We start from the raw sequence: 24309 nt of genomic DNA on the forward strand, positions 1-24309 counted from the left end.
ATCCCTGTTTTCTGTTGCTAAGGCTTTTATTGAGTAGTAATTACTCTTGTGTGCAATCTCTGGAGCCAGTCTTTACTGTGTCTCCTGACAAAAGGGGTTTTTGTGAAATGTAGTTACCTTTACTTAAGCCCCTCAATATTTTTCATGAAAGGCTCAATGAAAGTGCAACTGACTGCATCAATATTATTTTGCATGGCTGTATTAATTGGTGTGTGTGGTTTCTTTGTTTTTGCTTTTTCCTTACAGATAGCTGTGTCACCATGGAAGAGATGAAAAGAACTTTGCTCTAGTAGATTACAAATATCACTGGGTCATTCTGCATCTTGGTATTTAATAACAGTGGAAAATGTCCAAATGCTATAACAAGTCTTTGCAAATGTATAATAAACTGTTTAGGAAAGTTCCTGCCATGAACAGAACTGTATAATACTCACATGAGTGTACAGACACAAATCTAATGCCTATAGACTACTGCGTGGAAAGTTCCAAAGAGAAAGAAAAGTCTGTGAATTTGCAACAGCCCTGGAAAAATGGGAGCAACAAAACTTTAAAAAGCACAGCTTTGGACACACTCCATGTGTCTGCACAGCTTTCAAGTGAACTAGCACTTAAGACCTTGTGTAACAAAATGGACTCTGGGGACACAGCTATAGGGCAAAAAGCTACCTCAAGGTCTGGAGAAACTGCTAAAGTACCAAGTAGATGGAGGCAAGAACATTCAGCTGTTATTAAGATGAGCACTTTTGGCAATCAAGAAGTACAGAGGCAACCACAAATAGATCACGAGCAAATTGGAAACACAGCATCAGCACAACTTTTTAGTTCTGGGAAACTGGTACCATCGAGTGAAGCTGCACAGCAAGTCACGGAGAAGCAATATCCACAGCATCATCCAAGTCCTTACTCATGTCAACATTCACTTTCTTTCCCACAGCATTCATTGCCACAAGGCTTCTTGCACAACATAAAGCCACATCAGAGCTTGGAAGGTCCTCCGTGGCAGTTTCCTAGCCATTTGCAATCAGTTGCCTCAGAGGACTTGTATCCTTTTCATATGCATAGCCATAGCGGAGGTTTCTCCAGGAAGAAGATTTCAAGTTTGAACCCTGCATACAGCCAATATTCACAGAAATCTTTAGAACAATCAGATGATGCTCACAAAAAGGAGCACAAACCCAAAAAGCCTGGCAAGTACATTTGTCCTTACTGTAATCGGGCTTGTGCCAAACCTAGTGTACTTAAAAAGCATATTAGGTCTCATACTGGGGAGCGACCGTACCCTTGTGTTCCTTGTGGTTTTTCCTTCAAGACTAAGAGCAACCTTTACAAGCACAGGAAGTCACATGCCCATGCAATTAAAGCGGGACTGGTACCTTTCACAGAGTCAGCAGTCTCTAAATTGGACCTAGATGCTAGTTACATCGATGTGGAAGCTGAAATACATTCAGATGGCGAGCAGAGCACGGATACGGATGAGGAGACCTCACTCCTAGTGGAAGGTTCTGACAAACTGAGCCCCGTCCCACAGCTCCCCCTGGACATTGCTAGCAGGAGCAGTTTTCACTCCTCCATGGAAGAGTCCTTAGTGGGGCCGATGAAAGTGCCCATTTTGATTATCCCTAAAAGTGGCATTCAGTTACCCAGTGAGAGTTCACCATATATTGGCTCTGATATGTTGCAAAACCCATCCTTAAGTACTAAGTCTGATGACTCTCATACAGTTAAACAGCGACTTGCACTAAGACTGTCAGAGAAAAAAGGGCAAGATTCTGAGCAGTCATTAAATCTCCTGAGCCCACACAGTAAAGGAAGCACTGACTCCGGTTATTTTTCCCGCTCAGAAAGTGCTGAGCAGCAAATTAGCCCACCAAATACTAATGCAAAGTCTTACGAAGAGATTATCTTTGGGAAGTTCTATAGGATTAATCAAAGGACAGCACTAACAGTAGCCACAACAAATCAGGAACACAGTTTGATGGGTAGAAAGGGCAAAGCAGAACCATTACCTCTTTTAAATAACAGACTAGATATCAAGATGCTTGAGGAACATATTTCCCAGCTGACTCCAAATAAAGAAGAGCTCATTGACTCCAGTAATTTGAGCACTATTAAATCTACACAAGCTTATCCAGGCAGCCATACAGAATCTAGACAATCCGAGACCACCACATCATCCATCAAAAGTGAATCCAACCAGTACCAAGTCAGTCAGCAGGGTGACGTGCCTGTCCTTCTAGAGCCCCCAGTAGATTCCTCTCCTCTTATTAGAAGTAACTCCATGCCAACCTCTTCTGCAAACAGCCTAAGTATTCCCCCATCTCTGAGAGGAAGCCACTCATTTGATGAGAAGATGACTGGCTCAGATGATGTATTTTACCCTGGGACAGTGGGAATATCCCACCAAAGGATGTTGAGAAGACAGGCTGCCTTTGAACTACCCTCTGTGCATGAGGGACACTCAGATTCAGACTATCATGGAAGACCAGGGAAAAATATCATTATTGCTTCCACCAGACAGATGGCAGGTGACAAAGGACCATCCTTAAAAGAGAAGAAAGGAGACAAGACCTTTTATGACTATGAGGCCAGTGGAAAGCACTACAGAAAGTGGGAAGAATTTGAAGCTCAGAAGCAGAACTACAGGGACTCGCCATCCTTAGGCGGGATGAACAAGGGGGGAGAGTACTTTGTTGATCCACTCGGACAATCTCAGGCGATGCCATCCGTGCTTGGAACAACTTTTGAAAATAGAAAGCGCAGGAAAGAGGAGAGTGTTGGAGATGAGGAAGACAGTCCCATGCTTTGCAGCAGCACGACTGGCACCACTGGGGGGATGCAGCATGTAGACTTTGATCCCAAATCCCAAATTCAGGAAGTGCCAAGGAGTGGATTTGCCCTTCCAGGTCTGGACAACGCCCCCCGCAGCCATGCAGAGCATTTTGAAATCTGCAGGTCTTACTTGCAGTCTGGAAGCCCATCAGCTTCTCTGGAAGACTCATCCTTAATGGCAGAGCAAGAAAACACTGCAGAATCACTGGCTAGAAAGCCCCCTGGAAATGTCATCTCTGTCATTCAGCACACAAATTCGTTGAGCAGGCCAAACTCATTTGAAAGGTCTGAATCTACAGAACTTATTGCATGCCAACAGGAAAAGATCTGTTCACCATCTGAAACATGTGAGAGTGAGATTTGTGAGTCCCCAATGAGCCCAGACCGAGCTCCACAAACGGAAAATGCTGACACCAGTAAGCCATCTCCATCCCAGCAGCCTCAGCCGTATCATATGCAGCCCAGACTGGTTCGCCAGCACAACATACAGGTACCTGAAATTCGTGTCACGGAGGAGCCAGATAAGCCTGAGAAAGATAAAGAATTGCAGAGTAAAGAGCAGGAGAAACCCACCGAAGAATTCCAGTGGCCCCAGAGAAGTGAAACCCTTTCTCAACTTCCAGCCGAAAAGCTACCACCCAAAAAGAAGCGTTTACGACTGGCTGACATGGAGCACTCCTCTGGAGAATCCAGCTTTGAGTCCACAGGTACAAGCCTCTCTCGCAGCCCTAGCCAAGAAAGTAATTTGTCCCACAGTTCGAGTTTTTCAATGTCCTTTGAAAGAGAAGAGAGTATGAAGTTCATCACGCCTCCCAAACAAGATGAGTTTGGAAAACAGTCTGAGTTTTTAACAGTTCCAGCTGGTGCTTACTCACTTTCCGTCCCTGGGCATCACCATCAGAGGGAAATGAGACGCTGCTCATCTGAACAGATGCCCTGTCCTCACGCTGCTGAAATCCCAGAAATCCGAAGTAAATCCTTTGATTACGGGAACCTGTCTCATGCTTCTTCAGCTGGGACGCCTACTATGGCACTGTCTCCATCCCGAGAAAGGAAGAAATGCTTCTTGGTTCGCCAGGCTTCCTTCAGTGGTTTTCCGGATATTTCCCAGACGGATCAGAGCACAGAACAAAGTGTAAAGCAGGAGCAGATGGAACATGCACAGACTGGTCTTCGCTCCTGCCAGCTTGCTTGGCATCCCTCCCCTTCCTCTGTACTTCAGCCCATTCAGGTGGATGACTCTGGAAAACAGGCTATTGGCTCTTGTGCTCAGCTTAGTAATAGCTCATCCCACCTTGCCCAGCAACAGGCTCTTCTTGCAGACAGCCCAGAAATATTAAGGACTCCGTTGATCCAACAAGCACCTTATATTCCTAACAAACATCCTTCAGAGCAGCAGCAGCTATTTGCACATCAGGAAAAAGTCCCCTTTCCCCCTATTCATAGCACCTTGTTTCCGTTCCCATATCCAGCTGTCTGCATGGTTCACTTACCACCATCTCAGCAGCCTGTCTTGTGGCAGTCGTGCACAGAACCTCTACACTTCCAGCATCATTTTGTGCAACAGGTGCAGAAATCTTATGTCAAACAACCTTTCCAAACAGACGTTCCTCCAAGTTATCACCTGGAACATGCTCCAGAGCTTATTGGAAAGAAACCAGCTGATTATGCGCACGCTAAAGAGCAAGCATACCAGCATTACTCAGGAACACCTGGGCAGTATTCAAAAAATACTCTTGCTAAGTACCAGTCAGACCATAGCATTAAACCAACAGATACCTCCCCTGAGCAGCATCTTCAGACAGATTTTGACTCCTCAAGTGATGGATCTGTACAGTCTTTGCCAGGAACAGTTGTTCCTGTCAGGATTCAAACCCATGTGCCATCTTACGGTAGTGTCATGTACACAAGCATTTCCCAGATCCTTGGACAGAGCAACAGTCCTGCGATTGTAATTTGTAAAGTTGATGAGACTGTTTCTCAAAGGACATTGGCAACTAATGCAACCATGCAAGGAATTGGATTTAGCATAGCTCAGATGTTGGGTCAGCATGGAGGGCTAGAAAAATATCCTTTGTGGAAAGTGCCACAGACGCTACCACTTGGACTGGAGCCGCCAATTCCCCTGTGCTTGCCTTCCAGTTCTGACATTGCTTCTACCTTGGGAGGAAGCAAACGAATGCTTTCACCTGCCAGCAGCTTGGAGCTCTTCATGGAGACCAAGCAGCAGAAACGAGTCAAAGAAGAAAAAATGTATGGGCAGATAGTTGAGGAGCTAAGTGCAGTTGAGTTAACTAACTCAGATATAAAGAAAGATTTTCCAAGAATGCAGAAGCCTCAACTAGTAAGGCAGAGCTGTGCTACCGAGCCAAAAGAAAGTCTTCCATCCGTGTCATCCTCTTCACCGCTGTTGTCCTCATCATCTCAAGATTTCCCACCAGTCAGCATGCCAACAGCTGATTCTTTCCCACTGAGCAGGGAGAAACTTTCCAGTTTTGATTCCACGTCACCAGGGCAGAAGTCCAGTGGCCCTTCTGAGGGAAGAGACTCGCCAGAAGAACTGGATGTGGATGAAACAGCCTCAGATATGAGCATGAGCCCACAGAGGTCTTCATTGCCACCAGGAGAAATTCAGCCAGAAGACCAACTGAAACATCAAAAATTGTCTCTTGGGATGTTAGTCCAGATGTCATCCAATACCAGTGGGAAAGTCACAGGCTCAACCATTCTCCTGACAGATGTAGCAGATTTTCAGCAGATCCTTCAGTTCCCAAGTCTGCGCACTACTACTACTGTGAGCTGGTGTTTCTTAAACTATACGAAACCCAATTACATTCAGCAACCAACCCTCAAATCTTCTGTTTATGCTTCATGGTGTATAAGTTCATGTAACCCAAACCCAGCTGGACTAAGTACAAAGACCACTTTAGCACTTCTAAGGTCCAAGCAAAAAAACACCATGGAAATCTACACTCTGGCTGCTATGCATAGACCTGGAGCTGGTAAACTGACATCATCAAGTGCATGGAAGCAGTTTGCTCAGGTAAATAAGAGGTTTTAATAAAATTGAATTAGTATATCTTTATTCAAGAAAATATTAGTAAACTATGAAATGTAAGTTAATGATGTTTTAAAAAAATATTTGCCATTGGGAAATGAGACATTGACATCTTCCCATGACAACTTCTGAGCCTCAATTTACCCTTCTGCAAGCTCTGCTACTTCTGCTGTCTCTGTCTCCATTTTCAAAGTCAGATGTAGAAAGTGAGGCTTTTAAAGCTCTCCCTTCATGTGTGCCAGAGCCTGATACATTATCTCCTTTTATTTTGTCCTTTGTTTTTGCCATGTCTTGATTCAAACAGTATCAGACACAAACATCCACGTGCGTTTGTAAGTAAAGATTAAGTTAAAATTGAGTAAGGATCCTCAGATCCATTTAATGTCTTTTACACACTGCTCTTCCTCATGGACTAAGCATTAGATAATGTTGCCAGGGAAAATTCTGTAATGGCAATAAATTACCTTCTTAGGCTTTTCCATGTCTATTTTCCATGATTTTTTTTCTGAGGAAAGATATCGTTCTGTCTTTTCTGTCAAGACTCTTGTGAAAATTTGTGCATGCTGCCCCCTCTCTTATTCTCCATCAAATTAAATGGGACAAATTAATTCATCTTATAGAGTTGCACCAAAATGAGAGTTTGGCTTTGACCTGGAATGTTAAAAGTACTTGAAATGAAGTGTGCATTTATTATGTGCTCCAGCAGTAACACCCTTCCTTGACTTTGTTCTACAGATGAAACACGAGCCATTCTTCTTGTTTGGCAGCAAGCTTGAAAAGAAAGTAGTGGGGAATATTATAAAAGAAAGAGTAAAAGGAGACATTCATGGAGATAAAGACATTACATCCAAACAAACTGAGCCGATACGAATTAAAATCTTTGAAGGAGGGTAAGGAAACGCAACTGGAAATTTCAAGCTCAGCCTGTCATTTTAAAGAGCTTTGAAAATGAATATGAATGAATTAGGATGTGAACAGTCTCCTGTATTCCTGCCATGCCTTGTAGCTCCCAAGCCTCTTATTTTTGTGTATATGTCAGTCTTAAAACAAACTACAGGGTACCTGTATACTTTCTCTTGGCTCTACTTTGCTGTTAGGACAATTGTATTTTCTATGTGTGTGAAAGCATTCACTCAAAATTGTTCTTGTCATTTCTTAGGTCATAAAGAAATGGATAAACGGTTAACATTTTGATATTTCCTATACTGTTTCTTCGTATTTAATGGCTTCCATGAGGATATCTTTCCATTGTTAGAGTCTGTGTACCTTCACTCACTTGAATGGGTTAGCTAGGCATGCTTACTCTTTTTGTTGTAAATTGTTATTATTTACTGAAGTTGGATTTTGGAGTTAAAATGTAAGATGACAATGAAATCTATGGCATCTAAGCCTAATCCATAGATCTGTCATGTATGGTTGATAAAATAATGTTTAATTTTACCATGGCCATCCATCACTCAAGTGATAACAGAAAAAAATAACAGAGAGGGAAAAAGGAGACCTGAAAGCCCATTAGCATTGTTTTGAGGCTTATGAAGCTCGTTACAAAGAGCAAATGAAATGGACACTTGTATACCTTTGCAGTACACTTCTAAAATGGAAGCTAACAACCATCTTATTACCTCTGGCAGGTGGTTTGATTCAAATGAAATTATCTGAATCATAAACTCTGCTTTCCATCATCTGTGACTGCAAAACCCTGGTGGGATATGAAGCAGTGTTCCTCAAAGAAAAGCAGCAATTTGAAGTTCAGTACTTGCTGCAGTACAGTTAGTTAGTTACTAACGGCGTGAAGTGGAAAGAAAGGAGGGACAGGGCAAACGTGCCTGTTCATCTGACATCTGGCTTAATGCCATTAACAGCTGACAGCAAGAGCTCACAGTTTGCTCATGTTTGCTCTTTTGTGTCTATCAGTAATAGACTCTAATTGAAAATCTCCAATAAAATAACGTTTTGCATAGAAATTGCAAGACTCTGAAGCTTGTTAATACTTATCAACTCTAGAGTCCCATTCACATTGAGCTCCGAGCAGCAGTGACCATAATCCTTATATGAAAGCTGTGTAGTGGGAAGGGGTAAATCATTGAAAGCTTTGAGAGAGGCACGAGTTAATAGTAAGATCTAGTATTTCTGGGGGCTAGAAAGATAATCACCATAGACTCAGTCTTCTGGTGTTTCAGTTTTTGGACCAGGCCTTCTTGAAATGTCAAATTTGTGTATGTCATTTCTCTTACACTCATCTTTATGGTGCAGCATACTTAGAGAGTCAAGGTCAGTTATGGCCAAGAACTGTCCATATGAATGATGAAGAGACAGATCTTGTCTAATTGTCTTTGTGCTCAATGGGATCTGACAGGTGACAGAAGCCGGTGGAATGAGGTCAGGCAGAGGAACAGCAGAGATGGAGCAACAGAAAAGCACATGTTATAACACAGCATTTATCTTACCAATATCAATCAGGGGTGATATGGTAGACTCCATCCCAGCAAAATCAGACTGTAAGGAGAGATGAAAAGAAGATAAAATGGCAGGCTTTCAAACAATAATGGACACTTTTTCTGTCTGTGGGAGAAAGCCTGGAGGTAGTTGATGAAGCAGTGGATAGAGAGATGACTATGAGTGGCTGGCATGTGTGTATGAAGGAGAACCTGGGAAATGGGGCAGACGGAGAAGCAGAATCCCAGAAATGTTATACAAAAAAACCTGCTAGAGAAATGACTAAATATTAAATGACATTAGACTATGCCAGTTTTGCCCAGGGTCAATGAAGGAAAAGGGCCAACTTTATTGGAAAGGAGATGAAAAAACCTGAATTTAGGCATCCACATTTGAAAGAGGAGCTGTTGTGTTTAGTAGATAACAAGATGGATGTGAGGACAGGACAGTGTTATATGTATTTCTAAGATATTAGCTTCAGTATTTATATTATCAGTGATATAGCTAAACAATGGAAGAAGCGTTCATCTAAGAAAAGCACACTTGAAAAATGTTTCAGCTCTGTAACCCAAAAATCGCCACTTGCTTCTTGTAGATTTACCATCACGTTAACAGAATCTGTCACACAGTCCCGTATTTATTTAAAGCGCTGACTGTCAGTACCAATGATATTTTGTGGGCTGCGCAACTGCAGGGTGACGGAAAGTACTTTGTGCTGCTTAGGGAGAGGGCAGTGGAGGACAGACGGCAGAAAAAATACTGTTTCTCAGTTCTTGCAATTTTTGGATTTTACTTTGGGTGAATCAGTATGAAATTCTCCCTCTAGGGAATGCCCAGCACTCTTCAAACCTCAGAACAACCTGAGCAGATCCCCTGGGCCCTTTTAGATTTCGGTATTAACAATTTATCATGATAGCAAAGGCAATGTACAGCTTTACATAGATTTGCATATCTTTCTTATTATCTAATGACACACTGTGTAATCAGCAAAAATAGCATGAAACGCTTACGCCTGTGCTAAGAAAAATTCCTTTAACAGCTTTCTGCTAAGTGTGCAGGTTGGAAGTTTCCCGTTTTATTTCTAAAGCAGCACGTACCTGAGTGAACTCAACTTGTTGTCCCTTAGGGAGGGATCCTTCTTCGGGAACTTCAGGCATCTGTAGTGTAAATGTGTACAGCCTTGCTGGTCATCTGCATTCCCTTTATGCTTAGTGGGGAGAAACGGGCATTTCCAGGATATGGTTTATCTGATGCCAAGGGATAAATGCACTAAAATAGTTGAAAGATCCTTGCTGCAAAATGACACTGTTTTCAGTGCCGGTAGATGCCTGCGTTGTACAAGACTGTAGTTAGCAGAAATAAATCCAGCCTGCAGACTCATATTTGGAGTTGTGCTGTGTCTGTAGGAATGGTAGCTAACCTGTTTCCTGACAAGGTGTTTATACTGTTATCATACTGCAGCCCTTTGGTCTCATATTGTTAAAACACAATGGGACCAGTGCATTCCCTGAAAGGCAAATACTTGTGAGTTCCAGCCTGAAAATTCAGTAGTTTCTATGGACTTCTGTGAATTTGTTGTGATGAGATACATACAGGATCAGGATCAGATACATAGAGGTGATGCTTGTGCATGTATGTGACCTGGAGTCTGTATGATTTAAATGCTCTTCCAACAGGTATAAATCAAATGAGGATTATGTCTATGTCAGAGGTCGTGGCCGAGGAAAATACATTTGTGAAGAATGTGGAATTCGCTGCAAAAAGCCAAGCATGCTCAAAAAACATATCCGCACTCATACTGATGTCCGGCCTTATGTATGCAAGTTGTGCAATTTTGCCTTCAAAACTAAAGGTACTTGACCCTTTTTGCTGAACTCTGTCCACATCCCAAACAAATCTTGAGCTGTTTTGGCATCTGGGATCCAAGCACCCTTTGCAATCAAGGAGAGCATTTTCTTCAGAATAAAATTATTGTGTTTTTGTATACAGGACTTCATGAGAGAGGTTTTTCTCTTCTGTTTAATTGATCCAGGGATTTTGTGAGACTCTGAGGCTCCTTGGATAGCTTCATTAAGAGCTGTAGGCTCTTGGCTGGTCCATCTGTCTGCAGAGAAAATGTATTAGCATAAGGACCGCCCTTACAAATAATACTTTCTGCCAAAATTGTTACATGGTGCAAATTTTAATTGCAGCAACTCTTAAATGCTACCAGGAGAGCACTCTTGTTATGACATAATATAGAAGCAGAGCATCAGCTGCTGAGGAAAACATGCCTTCACAGGCTTTACAGTGGGTCAGTTTCAAGTTTATAAATAATGTATATCTTCTAGATGGGCCACTCCATCCAACTGTGGCATTAATTATGAATAGAGATCTGATAGCTTATGTTCACATGTATTTATCAGCACAGGAAAAAGCTTCCATTTGTCATGCTGAGGCCACAGATAATGATATTCTTTGGAATTCAGATTTGAGTTGCAACTATCTCCTTAAAAGAAAAAAAAATCCTTTTCTTTGGTAGCATTTCTTTGTAGCACAGCCCAAATGAGCGTTAGGTTCTCAGTTTCTTAGCTTCCCTTTGACAGACAAGGGAAGTGGATTCTGGTCCCAGTGTGGTGAACTTACTTGAAGGGGGAGAGAGGAAGCTGAAAAAAATTTCTCCCAAGATCCCAGTGCAGCTTCATGGCTGTTTTGAGGATTGAGAATTGTAATAGTTTCCATGACTCCAGCACTTCTTCCTCTGCCAAAGATCGGAATAGCTGATGGATGGCAGCAGACCCATCAACCTAATTTAAGATGAGAACTTTCATGGGGGTGTAGAGACAAAGACAAGGAGCTGCTCATTCGTAGTCCCAATAGACCATCTGGTGAGCTGTTCTCAGATCATTGTTTACATTTGACATTGCTGGAGGAATGGGTCTTGAGGAGGGACTTGAAGGAGGGTTGTGGTTTTGCCGCTGTGTTCAGAGAGGACATTCCAGGCAGAAGAGATGGCATGGAAAGAAATGTGAAATTGCTTGCTGAGGCTGGCATTTCTGGCAGAGAAGAAGGAACAGGGAGGAGGTGGTATGCTAATGCACAAGGGCATGAATAGGAAGGGACTAAGTTAGCCTTCAAAGTATAAGAAGTGTTTTAACTGGTGTATTACTGCTTATGAGCAGTTGTCACCCTCATAATCGTTGTTATTTTGCTGAGAGCAGTAGGGGACAGACCTTCAGAGAAACTTAGGTTTCCATGTACACCCTGAGCATTTAGCCATCCAGAGGCACCAGTGGCCAAGTTAGATTTTTCATGCAGTGCACAGGCACAATAAGAAACTTTTACTGAGAAGGGAATTATTTGAACTAGCTGGGACTGAAAGTCAGAGGAGAGAAGTCTGTCTTGTGAGCTTCTAAGCACACCTCCACTATCCAACAGAGTGGTGCAGTGTTCGTGCCCCCAGGTTGCATGTGCCCCATGCACCATCTGGAGATGCTGGTTGGGGTCCCAAAAGCAGCATAGGTACATTCACAGAGTGCTTTCCTTGAGCTAAGAAGCACTGTGTCTTGGCAGTGGATTGGGTTTGCTTGTGCTATAATTTCCCCATTGGGTGTTGCAAGTGTGAGTGAAGTGGCTAATGGATTAGAGCAATATTCTTGTTTCTCCACCTTGTGCTTTGTCCTCAAGATTCTTTGCCATGAAATGTCTCTTGAGGCCAGTCTCAACCCAGTTTTCGTATCATCTGTGAAAAAACAGACCAAGACAGGCACTCCAGAAAGTCAATAGTCTAGTGTTAGATTGCTCCCTCAGGGGAACGGGAGATCTGATTTCAAATCCCTGCTGTGTCTGGTTCATATCCATACTCCAAAGCAGGGAGCTGAACTTGGATTTCCCACATCCCAGGTGAATGCTGTAAGTACAGCCCCTCTCAGTTCAGAGATTGCAGCTAGATGGTAAACTTGCATAGAGAAGTCTCCCGTAAATATCTTTTTTGTGGGGTACTGTTGCTTCAAAATGCTTCAAACACACCGAACATTTGGAGCCTACATGTGAAGTAAATGGGAGAGCCCTTAGCTTGAAAGCACTACTGTGAAACTAGGAGTGTGAGCCCTGAATGGCTGGTGTGCATTGGACTTCATTGTCTGGGCAGTCTGTACATACCATGAACACTCAGCCCAGGGACAGATAACATCCAAAAGCAAGTTTTTTAGCTTGGGGTGCCTAAATGTCACGTGGAAAATTGGAGAGATGCCTATATACCTCTCAGACCCTGAGTTTAAGTTTATTTGAAATATTTTTTTTTTTGGAAGATACAAAAACCCACTCATTAAAACAGGATCTGAGGGCAGTGGGCTGGATGAGTCAGCCCTGTCTGATGGGGTTTTTTTAAACTAAAAACCCCCATCTGCAGGATAATGGAGTTAAGACACACCAAAACCTGACTTGGAGAGTGATCTTTGCTGTTGTCCATTAATTAGATTAATCTCTGACCTGTAGGAAACCTGACAAAACATATGAAGTCTAAAGCACACATGAAAAAATGCCTGGAGCTTGGAGTATCAATGACATCTGTAGATGATGCTGAAACAGAAGAAGCAGGTATGTCAGAATGATTTCATTTATCTGGAACAGCCTCTGGAGTATGCAAATGACTCATTGCACTTTAGCACAGTGGCTGGCATGGGAAAATATATTAAGAGCATTTGGGGCATTTTTTAATTGAGAGGCATCTTTTTAATAAATAGGAAGTATAAAAAATAAATCCAATCCATTTGTCTGAGTTGCATTTTTAATTAAGATACATGAGGAGGAGCTGGAAATAAAAGTATGACCCATTGTCATCTGTCTCATACAAAGTTCCTATTCTTTTCAGTTTAGATGTGAGAGATGGCAACATTTAGCAAAGCTGCAAGGTGGGGTAGGGTGAATTTGCTTTTTATGCTTCCTTTCAAGTATAGAGTTTTAAGATATTGTTATGAAAAATTATGGTTTGAGACTATGAAGAATGGCATTACGCAGCCATCCCAGATGAAGAGCATCCAGTGATGGCAATGGGTGTGCGGGGTGGGGAATGAATGTGGTGAAAGGCGTAAGAGGTGGGGTCCGTGCTTACCATTTTGACTTGCCATGGGTGTTTCAGAAAACATGGAGGACATGCAGCAGGAGGCAGAGAAGAGTAGCAACCTGGCAGGCCTGTCAGCAGAACACCAGTTCTCTGACGCAGAGGAGTCAGATGGCGAGGATGGCGACGACAATGATGATGATGATGAAGATGAGGATGATTTTGATGATACTCAGGGAGACTCGACACCAAAAACCAGATCAAGAAGCACCAGCCCGCAGCCCCCGCGGTTCTCCTCCCTGTCGGTGAACTCGGCTGGGACATCACAGGGGGCTTCCCCCGAGGGCTCCCTTTCCGTGGGACACTCCTCCCTCATCAGTTACTTGGTCACCTTACCTAGCATTCAGGTTACTCAGCTTGTAACACCAAGCGATTCCTGTGAAGACTCACAGATGACAGAATATCAGAGGTTTTTCCAGAGTAAGAGTACCGATTCAGAGCCCGATAAAGACAAATTATACATACCTAGCTGCATGGATGAGGATTATGTGCTTTCGTTAGACCCCAGTTCGTCTCCAAGGGACCTCTCACCTTCCAGTCAACAGTCGTCACCCAGCTACGATTCTTCACCCTATAGAGATAACTCACCAAAGAGGTATTTAATGCCAAAAGGGGATTTGTCACCTAGAAGGCATCTGTCACCCCGAAGAGATATTTCACCCATGAGGCACCTTTCCCCGCGGAAGGAGGCTGTGCTGAGGAGAGAGTTATCACCAAGACGGGACGTGTCACCAAGACGTCACCTATCGCCAAGGAGACCAATGTCACCAGGGAAAGATGCATCTGTTCGAAGAGATTTGTCTCCTAGGCGAGAGAGGAGATACATGGCCTCCGTTAGAGCGGCATCTCCCCGAAGGGGCTTATACCATAATCCAGCGTTGTCCATGGGTCAATATTTACAGTCTGAATCTATTCCAGTGGGGCATTCAGTAAGTACGAAAGAATATTTTCACTCCTGTTGTCAAAACCAGTGCTCTTACCTGTGCATAGTATTTTAAAAAAACTTTGCAGCTTTGTGGAAGAAGAAGGCATAAGCTTTGAGCCTTTGTGGGAAGTTCTGGAACAAAAGCAAGAAATTTGGAGTAGGTGGGGACCAAGTCGGGATGTTGATTCAATTAGATGTGATAGAGTCAGCCTAAGGGTCAAATCTTTACTTGGTACAAGCCTGAGTAGTTCCATTAACTTCAATGAAATTAGGCTGGCTTACATTAACTGCCCTCATCTTTATTGTATTTATTATATATATATAATTATATTATAATATTAATATATATATAAATATAATTATATATATTTATATATTATATATAAATATATTTATATATAATATATAAAATATTATATTATTTTAAAATGGCCCAGGAAGCTTACATGGTGTGTGGAGCTTGTTTCTGCACTGTAAAACCTTTTACCGCCCAGACTGTCAGATGGGATCGAGCCCAGATCAGGGCTTAAGGCCCTGATACTGCAGTACAGTGGCCATCACCAAAGTATTGTTTAATGGAATAAAAAACACTAAAATAAATGGAACTTCTCAGAAAAGCAGGGTGCCCATCGAAATCAGGATCTGTGGCTCGAGTTTAAAGGATATTATCGTGTGACAGGAGGAGGCAGCTGTCTCCCCCACAGAAAGCGCCATCACGACTGGCTGTTTCAGCAGAGATGCAACTGTCTGGGTGGAAATGGAAATATGCAAAACTTGCACAGCTGCTGTCTGTGCCATTCTCTTTCGGTAAACCTGCTCTCAGAAACTGACGACTTGACACTTTTGACAGGCCCTAGCATTCACAAAGCACTCTCTCCACAAATAAGTTTGGTCTTTAGAGTTAAGGAAAGGCCTCAATGTTTGGATTTATTTATTTGTTTAGCATGCTTCCCTTGCCACGTTTGATGTTGCTGCTGCCCTCTCGCTGCCTGCCTCATCAGCCTGTATGTGTGGATTCAACCAGGGCAAGCTGTGACAGGCTCCCGCTGCCTCAGGGCTCCTGCGTCCTTGACCTCCTCCCAGCAGGGCTCTCCTCCCCACTTCCCCATCGCCAGTCTTCTCTTTGTGTAGTTCTTTGTGGTTCTTCTCAGTAGAGGAGAAGTGAACCATAAGCTCATAAAATCAGCATTTCCAGAGCTCTGGGGTGAATTTCTCTTCTCTGTGGAGCCAGGCTGATGCGTTACCTGCACCTGGGAATGGAGCGAGGGATGCAGCTGAGCAAAGGTGGCTGGAGCAGGGATGAACCGAACAGAGCCAAGGTGCCGCCAGCCTGGTAGATCCAAAAGTGGTTTCCTGGCTTTTCAGGGGCATAAGGGAAAGCTTCAGTGTGAGCAGCCATGTGTGTAGGAGAGAGCAACACGGGTACTTCTCCCACATCTTAGACGTGGCCCCGTGGCCTGGTACGTTGTTGGGGGGAGCAGCAGAGAGGAGTGGCTGGCTAAGCGGTCCTTGAGGAAGGGCATGCTGGAACCCTGCTGCACTCTCATAGTGGTGATAGCTGTGTAGCTGAGAGAGGATACAAATCCCTCCAGCAGTTCTACCGAAAAAGTAAGGAAGCACAACAAGAGGATGAAGAGCCACCAGTTTAACAGTTATGATGTCTTAGTATCAAATGGAAGGGATTATACGTGACACTACAGCTGACATTGTGCAGGGAGCCCCAGTCCCTAATGTCCCACATGAGACATTTCCACTGGCATCCTGTAGTAGAGATTTTGGATGTGCAATGATGCTGGCAAAAGGGTATGTAACAGTCACCCTTGGCCATCTGACAGTTCTTGCTGTAATGTTTGTCCTGTGTGTTATGCACACCTTCCAGCAAGGCGTTTAGCACATTGTAAGGACTCTTTTAGCACCCTTAGCTCCTTCTTTTGGAAAGTCCACCATGCCAGATGGGTTTTTAACACTTACCTTGTTTTTGAGGTAGTATCAGGCATGTGGCAGTGAAAAACCCAATGTAAACGATTATTTCTCCTACAGAAAGCATTGATAACTCAGTGGTATGTTGGGTGTTTTGAGAGAGAAGCCCAGATCTCAGCACAGTCACTGGAACCTGAATACAGGCATCAGTGGAAGCGGATCCTAGGCAAATTTAAATGAGGAAATGACAATTGAGGATGATTGCCCATCTCAACAAACGACTGCAAGGAAGGAAAGATGTATTCTTCACCTCTTGATGCCTTTCTGGAAGACATACTTTAGCCAAACAGTAGTTGAGTTTAGGTGAAACACAAGTTATACTCAGTGTGTGGGAAGACAAATAACACCTGGGCTTGCTATAAATGAAAGCTGTCAGAGAAGGAAAAGGAATAAAGGCTGTTTTTCACTTTCAGAGAAGTGAAATCCAGCAAATCAGAATATGATTAGCAACTGCATCAGTGAAGCAGATGCCAGTTTACAATTCTGCTTCCTCTTTCAGAGTTGCATTGGGTTCCCAGTCCTTGCAGGAATAAGAGTGGGTTTGTGCTTCTGGTGCCTGTGTTCCCAGAAGAGGCCAGTTTTCTTTCTTCTCCACTGAAATTGATGTATTTGCTCTAGTCTCTTTGGCCAGTGCTGGTCTAGTTCTCCTTCATGTTGCTTCCCCTTGGATGTTCATGCGCTTTGGTGGTCTTGTGCAAAGAGCTTGTAAAGTGCTCTGGCATTGAAAGCACCACATAGAAAGCAGTTGAAATTATTTCTTTAGGAAGTGGAAAAGAGTGTAGGGAAAGTAACTATTTTTATAGATTGTACAAAAATAGAGAAAAATATACTTTTTTTTTCTTTGGCAGTTAATAATAGGATACACTCTTGCAACAGGATACTCTCTCCAAAGTAGCCTAAGGCTCTGATTGATGCTGGTGCACATTTGGCTTTGGCAGGTTAAACTGGTGTCTTTAAATTTAAAGGCAGATCCCCATTGCACTCTAAATACACTTGGGATCTTCCCTTCTGTCAATGCCAGAGGTTTCTTTCCTTTCTGAGGAGGCTGATGCCATTATCGAAGGGCTCTGATTCTTTTCCCTTGTCATTTTATGCCAGTCCTGAGAGAAAGAGGAGAGATAGGAAGGCTGCTTTTGTTTACCCTGCGTGCATCTCTCTTAGCATTCTAGTTTGGGTCAGGCATATGTCTCTGTTGTCATGTTTATTGTGCTTTGACTCACATTGCATAGCAGTCTTGGAGTAAGTGACCTGGATTGTTTTCAGGTTAAATTAAACTGAAAAATGTTCTCCAGGAGTGCAGCAGGTGCACTTAAACTGTAGCAGGCATCCAAGTGAGTGAGAAGAGACTGCATAGGATTAGTCCAAATCAACCTTCCTCTCCAACCCCACAGTTGTATTGTGAACATGGGATTCAGCACCAACGGTTTCACTCTGTTCCTGCTTGTCCCCACTCCTAGTGCACCCTGCCACTTCCTAGTGTGGACCAGAGCTTTTGCCTCTTCTTCCAGTCCCAGGGCTAGACACAATGAGACTGTGAATATATCTTGCTGTGAGCTGTACAAACTTGTCCCTAGCAACTGTTTTAGCTTCTAGGAGGTAGCAGATTTTGCTTGTGTTTCTGTTTTGTTGCACCTCTCATTCATTTTGAAGTCTGATGCCTGTCTCAGTATGTTCAGAAGGGCTGAAGGGAGTTAGGCACCTCTATATCCACTTAAAAGTTGATAGGACTTAAGGTCCTATGATCATCCCAGACATGGGTATTAAATCCCTTCCCAAGCACTCAGTACTTTATCATCTTGAGTGAAATGCATTCCTGTGCAGAGAGCCAGCATAAAACTTTTGAAATCCAGGTAAACTGTAAATGAGTCCACTAGTATATGTGGGCTGCTGTGGTGCATTCTCAGTAGGACTGCAAATTGAGCTGATCCTGAAACTGAGGTCCACACAGATTTATAGTCACTTTATTAAGCATCATGTCTTTTAGAAGGCACATCGGTAACATGCTCCGTTACTGAATTTCACAATAGAGTTCACCATTTTCTGTTTTTTAACTTTAAAAAGCCTCAAGTACCTTACGATATGATAACCAAAGAGATTGTTTTCGACCTGCCATCTTTTTGCAAGCTGTGGTCTGAGGCTACCAGGAGGATGTCTGTGAAGGGTGCTTGGCTTTGAAATGCAATCTTCCTCTTAATCGTCCACAGCCTGTTTTGTGTGATGTGCCAGATACAAGGTAAACTCTATCTCATCCCTGAGGCATTCTAGAGGACTGTGAAGCTGAATATGGCTTTGCTCAGGGGTGTGGTAGTCTGGCTTTATGACCAGGTCAGAGAGTTTAGCGAAAAGCTCCTACAGAATATTGTTGCTTGGGAAATTACATGTCACCTGGGGTTGGAGGGAGACATGCTAAACTGCAACAAATGAGAATTAAGAGGAAATGAACTGGATTCCCGTGACCTGACAAAGAGAGGCGCTCATCTCACTGCACTGGCACCCACCCATTCTGACTGCACAGCAACAAGATACTGTGACTTTCCACACTGTGCTCAGTGATGTGATCTAATACTCGCCCTGTCAACAGAATAACATCTTTGGATTTTCAGGGTGTTTGTTAAAAGAAGACAGCTTCTCTAATATTCAGTCTTTCCATGTGAATAAGTATATGTGTGTCTGCTTGTAGGTATGAAAATGCTAGGTATTGGTAAGGGAAATAAAACCAGGGGAAGAGGTACGGACAGTTACTAATGCCTATAGCCATTTACGTTGGCCATTTCCAAACTTATCTGCCAGAGCTGGAGAAAGATAATCTGATATGTGCGCAGCCAGGCTTGGAAGGCATCCAGTGGACATGCACACATTGTCACTGTCTATGTAAAAATTAGACATATGAGACATATATTGTGTGATACTGCTGATCTTGAAGCGTGTATCAGTTTCTATCGTGTTAGCCACCTCTGTCCAACAAGGACAGACTGTTGCTCTGTGCCCTTTTGAAACTGTGGCAGGGTACAACATGAAGCCAGTTTCTTTCTCAATTAGAGATATGTGGGTGACTAGGTTTGGACTTCAATGGGTTTTACTCCTTTTTTTGGTTGCTTTTGCTCTATTTCCCTTAGCCCAAGTTCACATCAGATGCAAGAGTGATAAATGTCATGGCTTAGGAAACATCCAAGAGGACAGTATGACTGATAAATGGGTTGACAGACCAAAGGTGGAAAAAAAAAAAAAAGAGGGCAAGCAGCTGTGCAGAAGTGAGGTTAGCGATAGGAAGCCCTGACAGGGTAGGTGGACTATGTCTTGTGGCTTGGCAACTGCAGTTTATACTGTAAATTTTTCCCCATTCAGCAGTATAACGTACTGTCACTGCGCTTTCTTATGACAGTTTCTCTTTTATGAGACTCAAGTGTCTTACTTTCTGAATAGGAAAAGTCCCAACATAGATTAGTCTCTGAATAATAACATCTCTTAAGTTCAAGTCTGATGATTGTGGGTCACCCTTCCTGTTTCAACGTTGATTTATATCGAACAGGACAAAGCATCTGAGCACAGTGAGATTTAGCCCCTGGGTAGCACAGAAACTGAATCTTTAATTGCCCCTAAACCAGTTCCCCGGGATGGGATCAAGAGGTTGCTCAATGCCTTGAGAGCTAGGATTTCCCAGCAGTGAAGTGCTGTCGCTTTAATACATTGGCATTTAGCAGCACAATCCTCGGGCTGCCACACCAAGGCTGTGGTAGCAGCACAGCTCTGGGGCAATTGATAGGTGTTTGGTCAATTTGCAGAGCAGAGATGAGCATTTTCGTTCATTTAATTTCCTATGGGAGTCCCTGAGAGTTGTGTGGCCAAATCCCACACACAATTATGAAAATGTCATCCTGCACTTCTGTCATCGTTATTCCTCTGGTCAGCAATAAATGATACTTAATCATCAGATGGAAAACAAATTTTAAAAGTTAAGAATGAAAAAAAGAGAAACCCAAAAGCCCAGGGCATATTTAATATTGAGTGGGGATGGAGCTCTTCATTCTTCCAAAGCAGGAACTAATGGGAAGGCACTGAAAATGTCAATATTGCAAGACTGGTTTTTATTAGCCGTTACAAAATCCCTCATTCTTCTCAATCCCATTATGAGTGGGTGAGTCTCCCTGCGACAGAATCATCACTATCACTCAGAGCTAATGTCTGTGCTTTTGTTATTATTTATTGTTTACACTACAGATAGGCCAGAGTGGTGCTCCAGTTGTCTTGATGAGTATCAAAATTTGGGTTTTCATTGCACAGAGGCACTTGAACTTCCATGGAAATACCTGGCCCCTTTCATCAAAGACTGGGTAAAGCTCATGGTGGAGGGCAGGAGGAGCAAGTGCCTTCTCTGGGGCTCCAGAGCAGAATCGTTCATCAGACAGAAAATATGCATATGCAGTCAGATTTTTCCTGTACTGCCAAGCACTGGTGGTGAGCAGGGAGCATTCGGATGTGTATTTCTCTGCAACAGTCTTGATACCCAGTATGGACTGCCAGTACCAGCCCAGTTTGCACAGTTTGCCAAAAGAGAGAGTAAGATGGATCTCCTGGCCAAATTTCTCCCAGGGAATGAAACTCTATCTATCTGCCCCAAATTCTCTACTTAGTTTCAGTTGAATATAATACTATTCACTTCCTGACCTAAATTGCTGCATTGTGTCGCTGAACACTCTTAACTACCTGCTGCCTTTCACCTCAGAGGAATGAGCCCTGTAGGGCTGAGCTAAGCAAAACCTCCTATGTTGTTTGGATAAGCAATTAGTGGAGTTTTCCAAATGCTTTGGGATCCATCTGGATGAAAGGTGCTGCGTGAAGGGGAGGTTGTGTTAGACAGGAAAGCAGATAGGTGGTTTGGCAGCCGAGCAAGAATTTTGCTAGTAGCAGTGCTGACATTTCTTCTGTTTTTCTGGTTACAGAGAAGGGGGTTGTCTCAGGGGCCTTACTTCAATATATATGGAGAAAAAGGAGGTATGGAGCACCGCGGGTCTAGCTCGTTCCCCGAAGGTCCGAGTGACTACGTCTTCAGTCATCTTCCACTACACTCCCAGCAACAGATCCGAGCACCCATCCCCATGATGCCTATTGGGGGTATCCAGATGGTCCATTCAGTACCGGTGGCCCTTTCAGGTTTACATCCTCCGTCCACAATGACCCTGCAGAGGGAAGGCTCTGAGGAGAAGCAAAGAGGAACTGCGGAAATCCTTACAAAAGAGTCATATAGTATTTCTAAGCACCACGAGAAATGTACCTCTCCACACAGCTTGCACCCCACCGCTCCCTCCAGCGTGCCCTCCTCTCCGTTGCTGTTGCTGGCGCAGAGCACGTCGGAGGACAGTGTCGTAGCTACCGAGAGGGAGCAGGAGGAGAACATACAGACTTGTACAAAAGCCATAGCCTCTCTGCGAATCGCCACAGAAGAAGCCATTCTGCACGGGGCAGAGCAGCTGCAGAGGCCTTCTGAGCCTCACCAGAAACCCTTAGAAAGTGCACATTTTAGCATTAAACACTTTAGTGGATCTGAGCCAGGCCAGCCCTGTGCCTCAGCCACCCATCCTGACTTGCATGGTGGTGAACAGGACAGTTTTGGTACATCACAGACTGCGTTAGCCCATCCCACCTTTTGCAGCAAGAGCTTTGTGGACGTCCGGCAGTTGGGCTTTCACAGCAGGAGCGACCCCCCATCAAGCACACAGGAAAGAAAAGATCCGTCATCTGAGAAGAGCAAGCCACATTGATCTGAGATGCATGGAGACTTTCACCCACACATTTACCCCACTTTTTTTTTTCCTAGAGATAGAAGAAGTACTCAACTTTACAGCATGCCTGTTCCAAGTTACAGTAGTTTGCTATTATATATACTTTTGTTATATCAAAAGAATTAGATAAAATAACAAGTCATCATGAGCCTGACCAAAACTAAATTTGAAATTCTTATTGGGTCTGGTACTTTTAAATTGTACAGATGTTTGTGCCTTTTCTTTACTTTGCTTATATTCTTATAAGCATTTTTTTAGCAGTAATTTGTACATATTTTAGAATTTGTGTATCTGCTTTGTAATAAATGTAATTTCTTTCCTTTTTTGGACACTTGGATCTAAATGATGTAAAGCAAAACAGCATCAATATATGTGAGGTTGCACTAAAACATATTTTTATATGATTAAAACTGAACAGCTTTTATGTACAGCTCTGATTCTGTAATACTAATATTTATTTACTTTGTTTCATAAATTGTAAATTTTTTTCTTAATGTTGTGGATTGCTTTTCTATGTGAAGCATGGGATTTACTGTTGCGTAATTAGAACAAAATGTATATTGTAAAACAAGATATTTAAACTAGAGTATCTTATCTTATTCTGCACTTATGCATTAGTTAAAAAAAAAAAAAGGATAAAGGATGTATCAGTCAGTTCTTAACTCTTGTAATTTTTTTTTGTCTCTTGTTTGCCGGATTGACTATAACTTAAGTGCTGATTGTGATTTTAAACTGATAGTACCGTAAAGCATTAAAGTAAAACGATGTGCTATTGTGAGTTTTTTCAAAGCTTTATAAAACAGTTATAAATATATTAAAAGTATTTGGTCTTATGTGAACATGTTGATCTATATACTCCTTTAAAAAGCTATGGGAAAACATTCCACCCCATGTAAATACGTGCAAGTGCATCACTGGTGCCGTCTGTGTAATTCACTGGGACAGGCGAGGTTGGCTGTGCTGCCAGGCGCGGAGCTGGTGCGTGGGGCTGGCTGCTGGGTGGCAGAGCCCGGCTGTGACTCGACCTGCTCCCCTGCCTCCAACAGCAGGGTGGCGAGGCCACTACGGCTGCCCGGGGCTGGGCGAGGAGCTGGCCCGCTAGCTGGACAAGTGGCACCCCGCCGAGCCCCGGCAGTCCCCTGCTTGCGAGGGCTGACCGTGGGGCGTAGGTGTCACGCAGAGGTGCCCCGGAGTGTCAGAGAAGGGTTTGGAGCGGGAAAAAATGGTGCTTCCTTGCACTTGAACACCATGGCTGGTGACTCCCTGCTGCGGTACCCGGGTCAGCTTCAGGGGAGCCTCCCATCCTGTCTTTGGGTGACTGAACACTGGAACAGGCTGCCCAGAGAGGTTGTGGAGTCTCCTTCTCTGGAGACATTCAAAACCCGCCTGGACGCGTTCCTGTGTGATATGGTCTAGGCAATCCTGCCCCGGCAGGGGGATTGGACTAGATGATCTTTCGAGGTCCCTTCCAATCCCTAACATTCTGTGATTCTGTGATTCTGTGATTCTGTCCCGTCCCATCCCGTGGGTTGAGGAGCATGGCCCTGCCGGCGAGGCAGAGAGCACCGCCACCCCGGCCTCCTCAAGGAGCGGGATCCATGGGCAACCAAGTCGCAGTCTGCCAGAGCAGGGTCTCCATCTGGGTGAGGTTTGCTCCAGAGGAAGGTCAGGAGGAGCCCAGGCTTGTGTTTGACCACATGTGGTGGGTTACAGCTACCACCAGCAGTGTGCGTGTGTGCACCTGCGCGCACGCACACACATACGCACGCACACGCACAGATGAAAGAAACCAACGACCTGGATTATATTTTGTGCTATTTAGTGGATTATAAATCTGTGAAACCAAGTTTGTATATTGACTTACAATACATTTAAGGAGTGTTCTTTAAAAAGAAATAAATATACAGTTACATGCATGAGGTGTCTAGTTTTCATGTGTTCTTTGAATTTTCTAAGTTTATTGGCGTTCCAGTACATTGTCAGAACCTTGTATTCCCAAGCGCTGCTTTCCTGCACAAGGAGCGCCCCTGAGAATGTGAGCAGCAGCGAAAAATGTAGATCATACTTTGGCCTCCTCAGATATTACCAAACTAAACCAGTTTATTTCTCCAGTAATACCATGTGGGGGCAGAACCACAGTGGGTATGTTGTCGTAATTCTAGCATGATGGCATATGATGAGCGTAATACCATAATGGATG

At 43.5% G+C, this 24309-nt stretch overlaps 1 protein-coding gene across 4 annotated transcripts in view; it reads left to right on the forward strand.

Moving 5' to 3' along the window:
* HIVEP2 (HIVEP zinc finger 2) overlaps positions 1 to 24014 on the forward strand; it is a 149825-nt gene extending 125811 nt beyond the window's left edge. For all 4 annotated transcript variants that reach the window (XM_068416870.1, XM_068416897.1, XM_068416880.1 and 1 more), the window contains 6 exons: positions 247 to 5872; positions 6623 to 6777; positions 10000 to 10175; positions 12800 to 12901; positions 13443 to 14353; positions 21270 to 24014. In XM_068416870.1, the coding sequence (XP_068272971.1) occupies positions 458 to 5872; positions 6623 to 6777; positions 10000 to 10175; positions 12800 to 12901; positions 13443 to 14353; positions 21270 to 22088 (7578 nt within the window). In that variant the 5' untranslated portion in view covers positions 247 to 457 and the 3' untranslated portion in view covers positions 22089 to 24014. The remainder of the gene's footprint in view (positions 1 to 246; positions 5873 to 6622; positions 6778 to 9999; positions 10176 to 12799; positions 12902 to 13442; positions 14354 to 21269) is intronic.
* Positions 24015 to 24309: the final 295 nt, after the last annotated feature.

This window comes from Nyctibius grandis, chromosome 1 (assembly GCF_013368605.1).
Source record: "Nyctibius grandis isolate bNycGra1 chromosome 1, bNycGra1.pri, whole genome shotgun sequence".
Taxonomy (NCBI): Eukaryota; Metazoa; Chordata; class Aves; order Nyctibiiformes; family Nyctibiidae; genus Nyctibius; species Nyctibius grandis.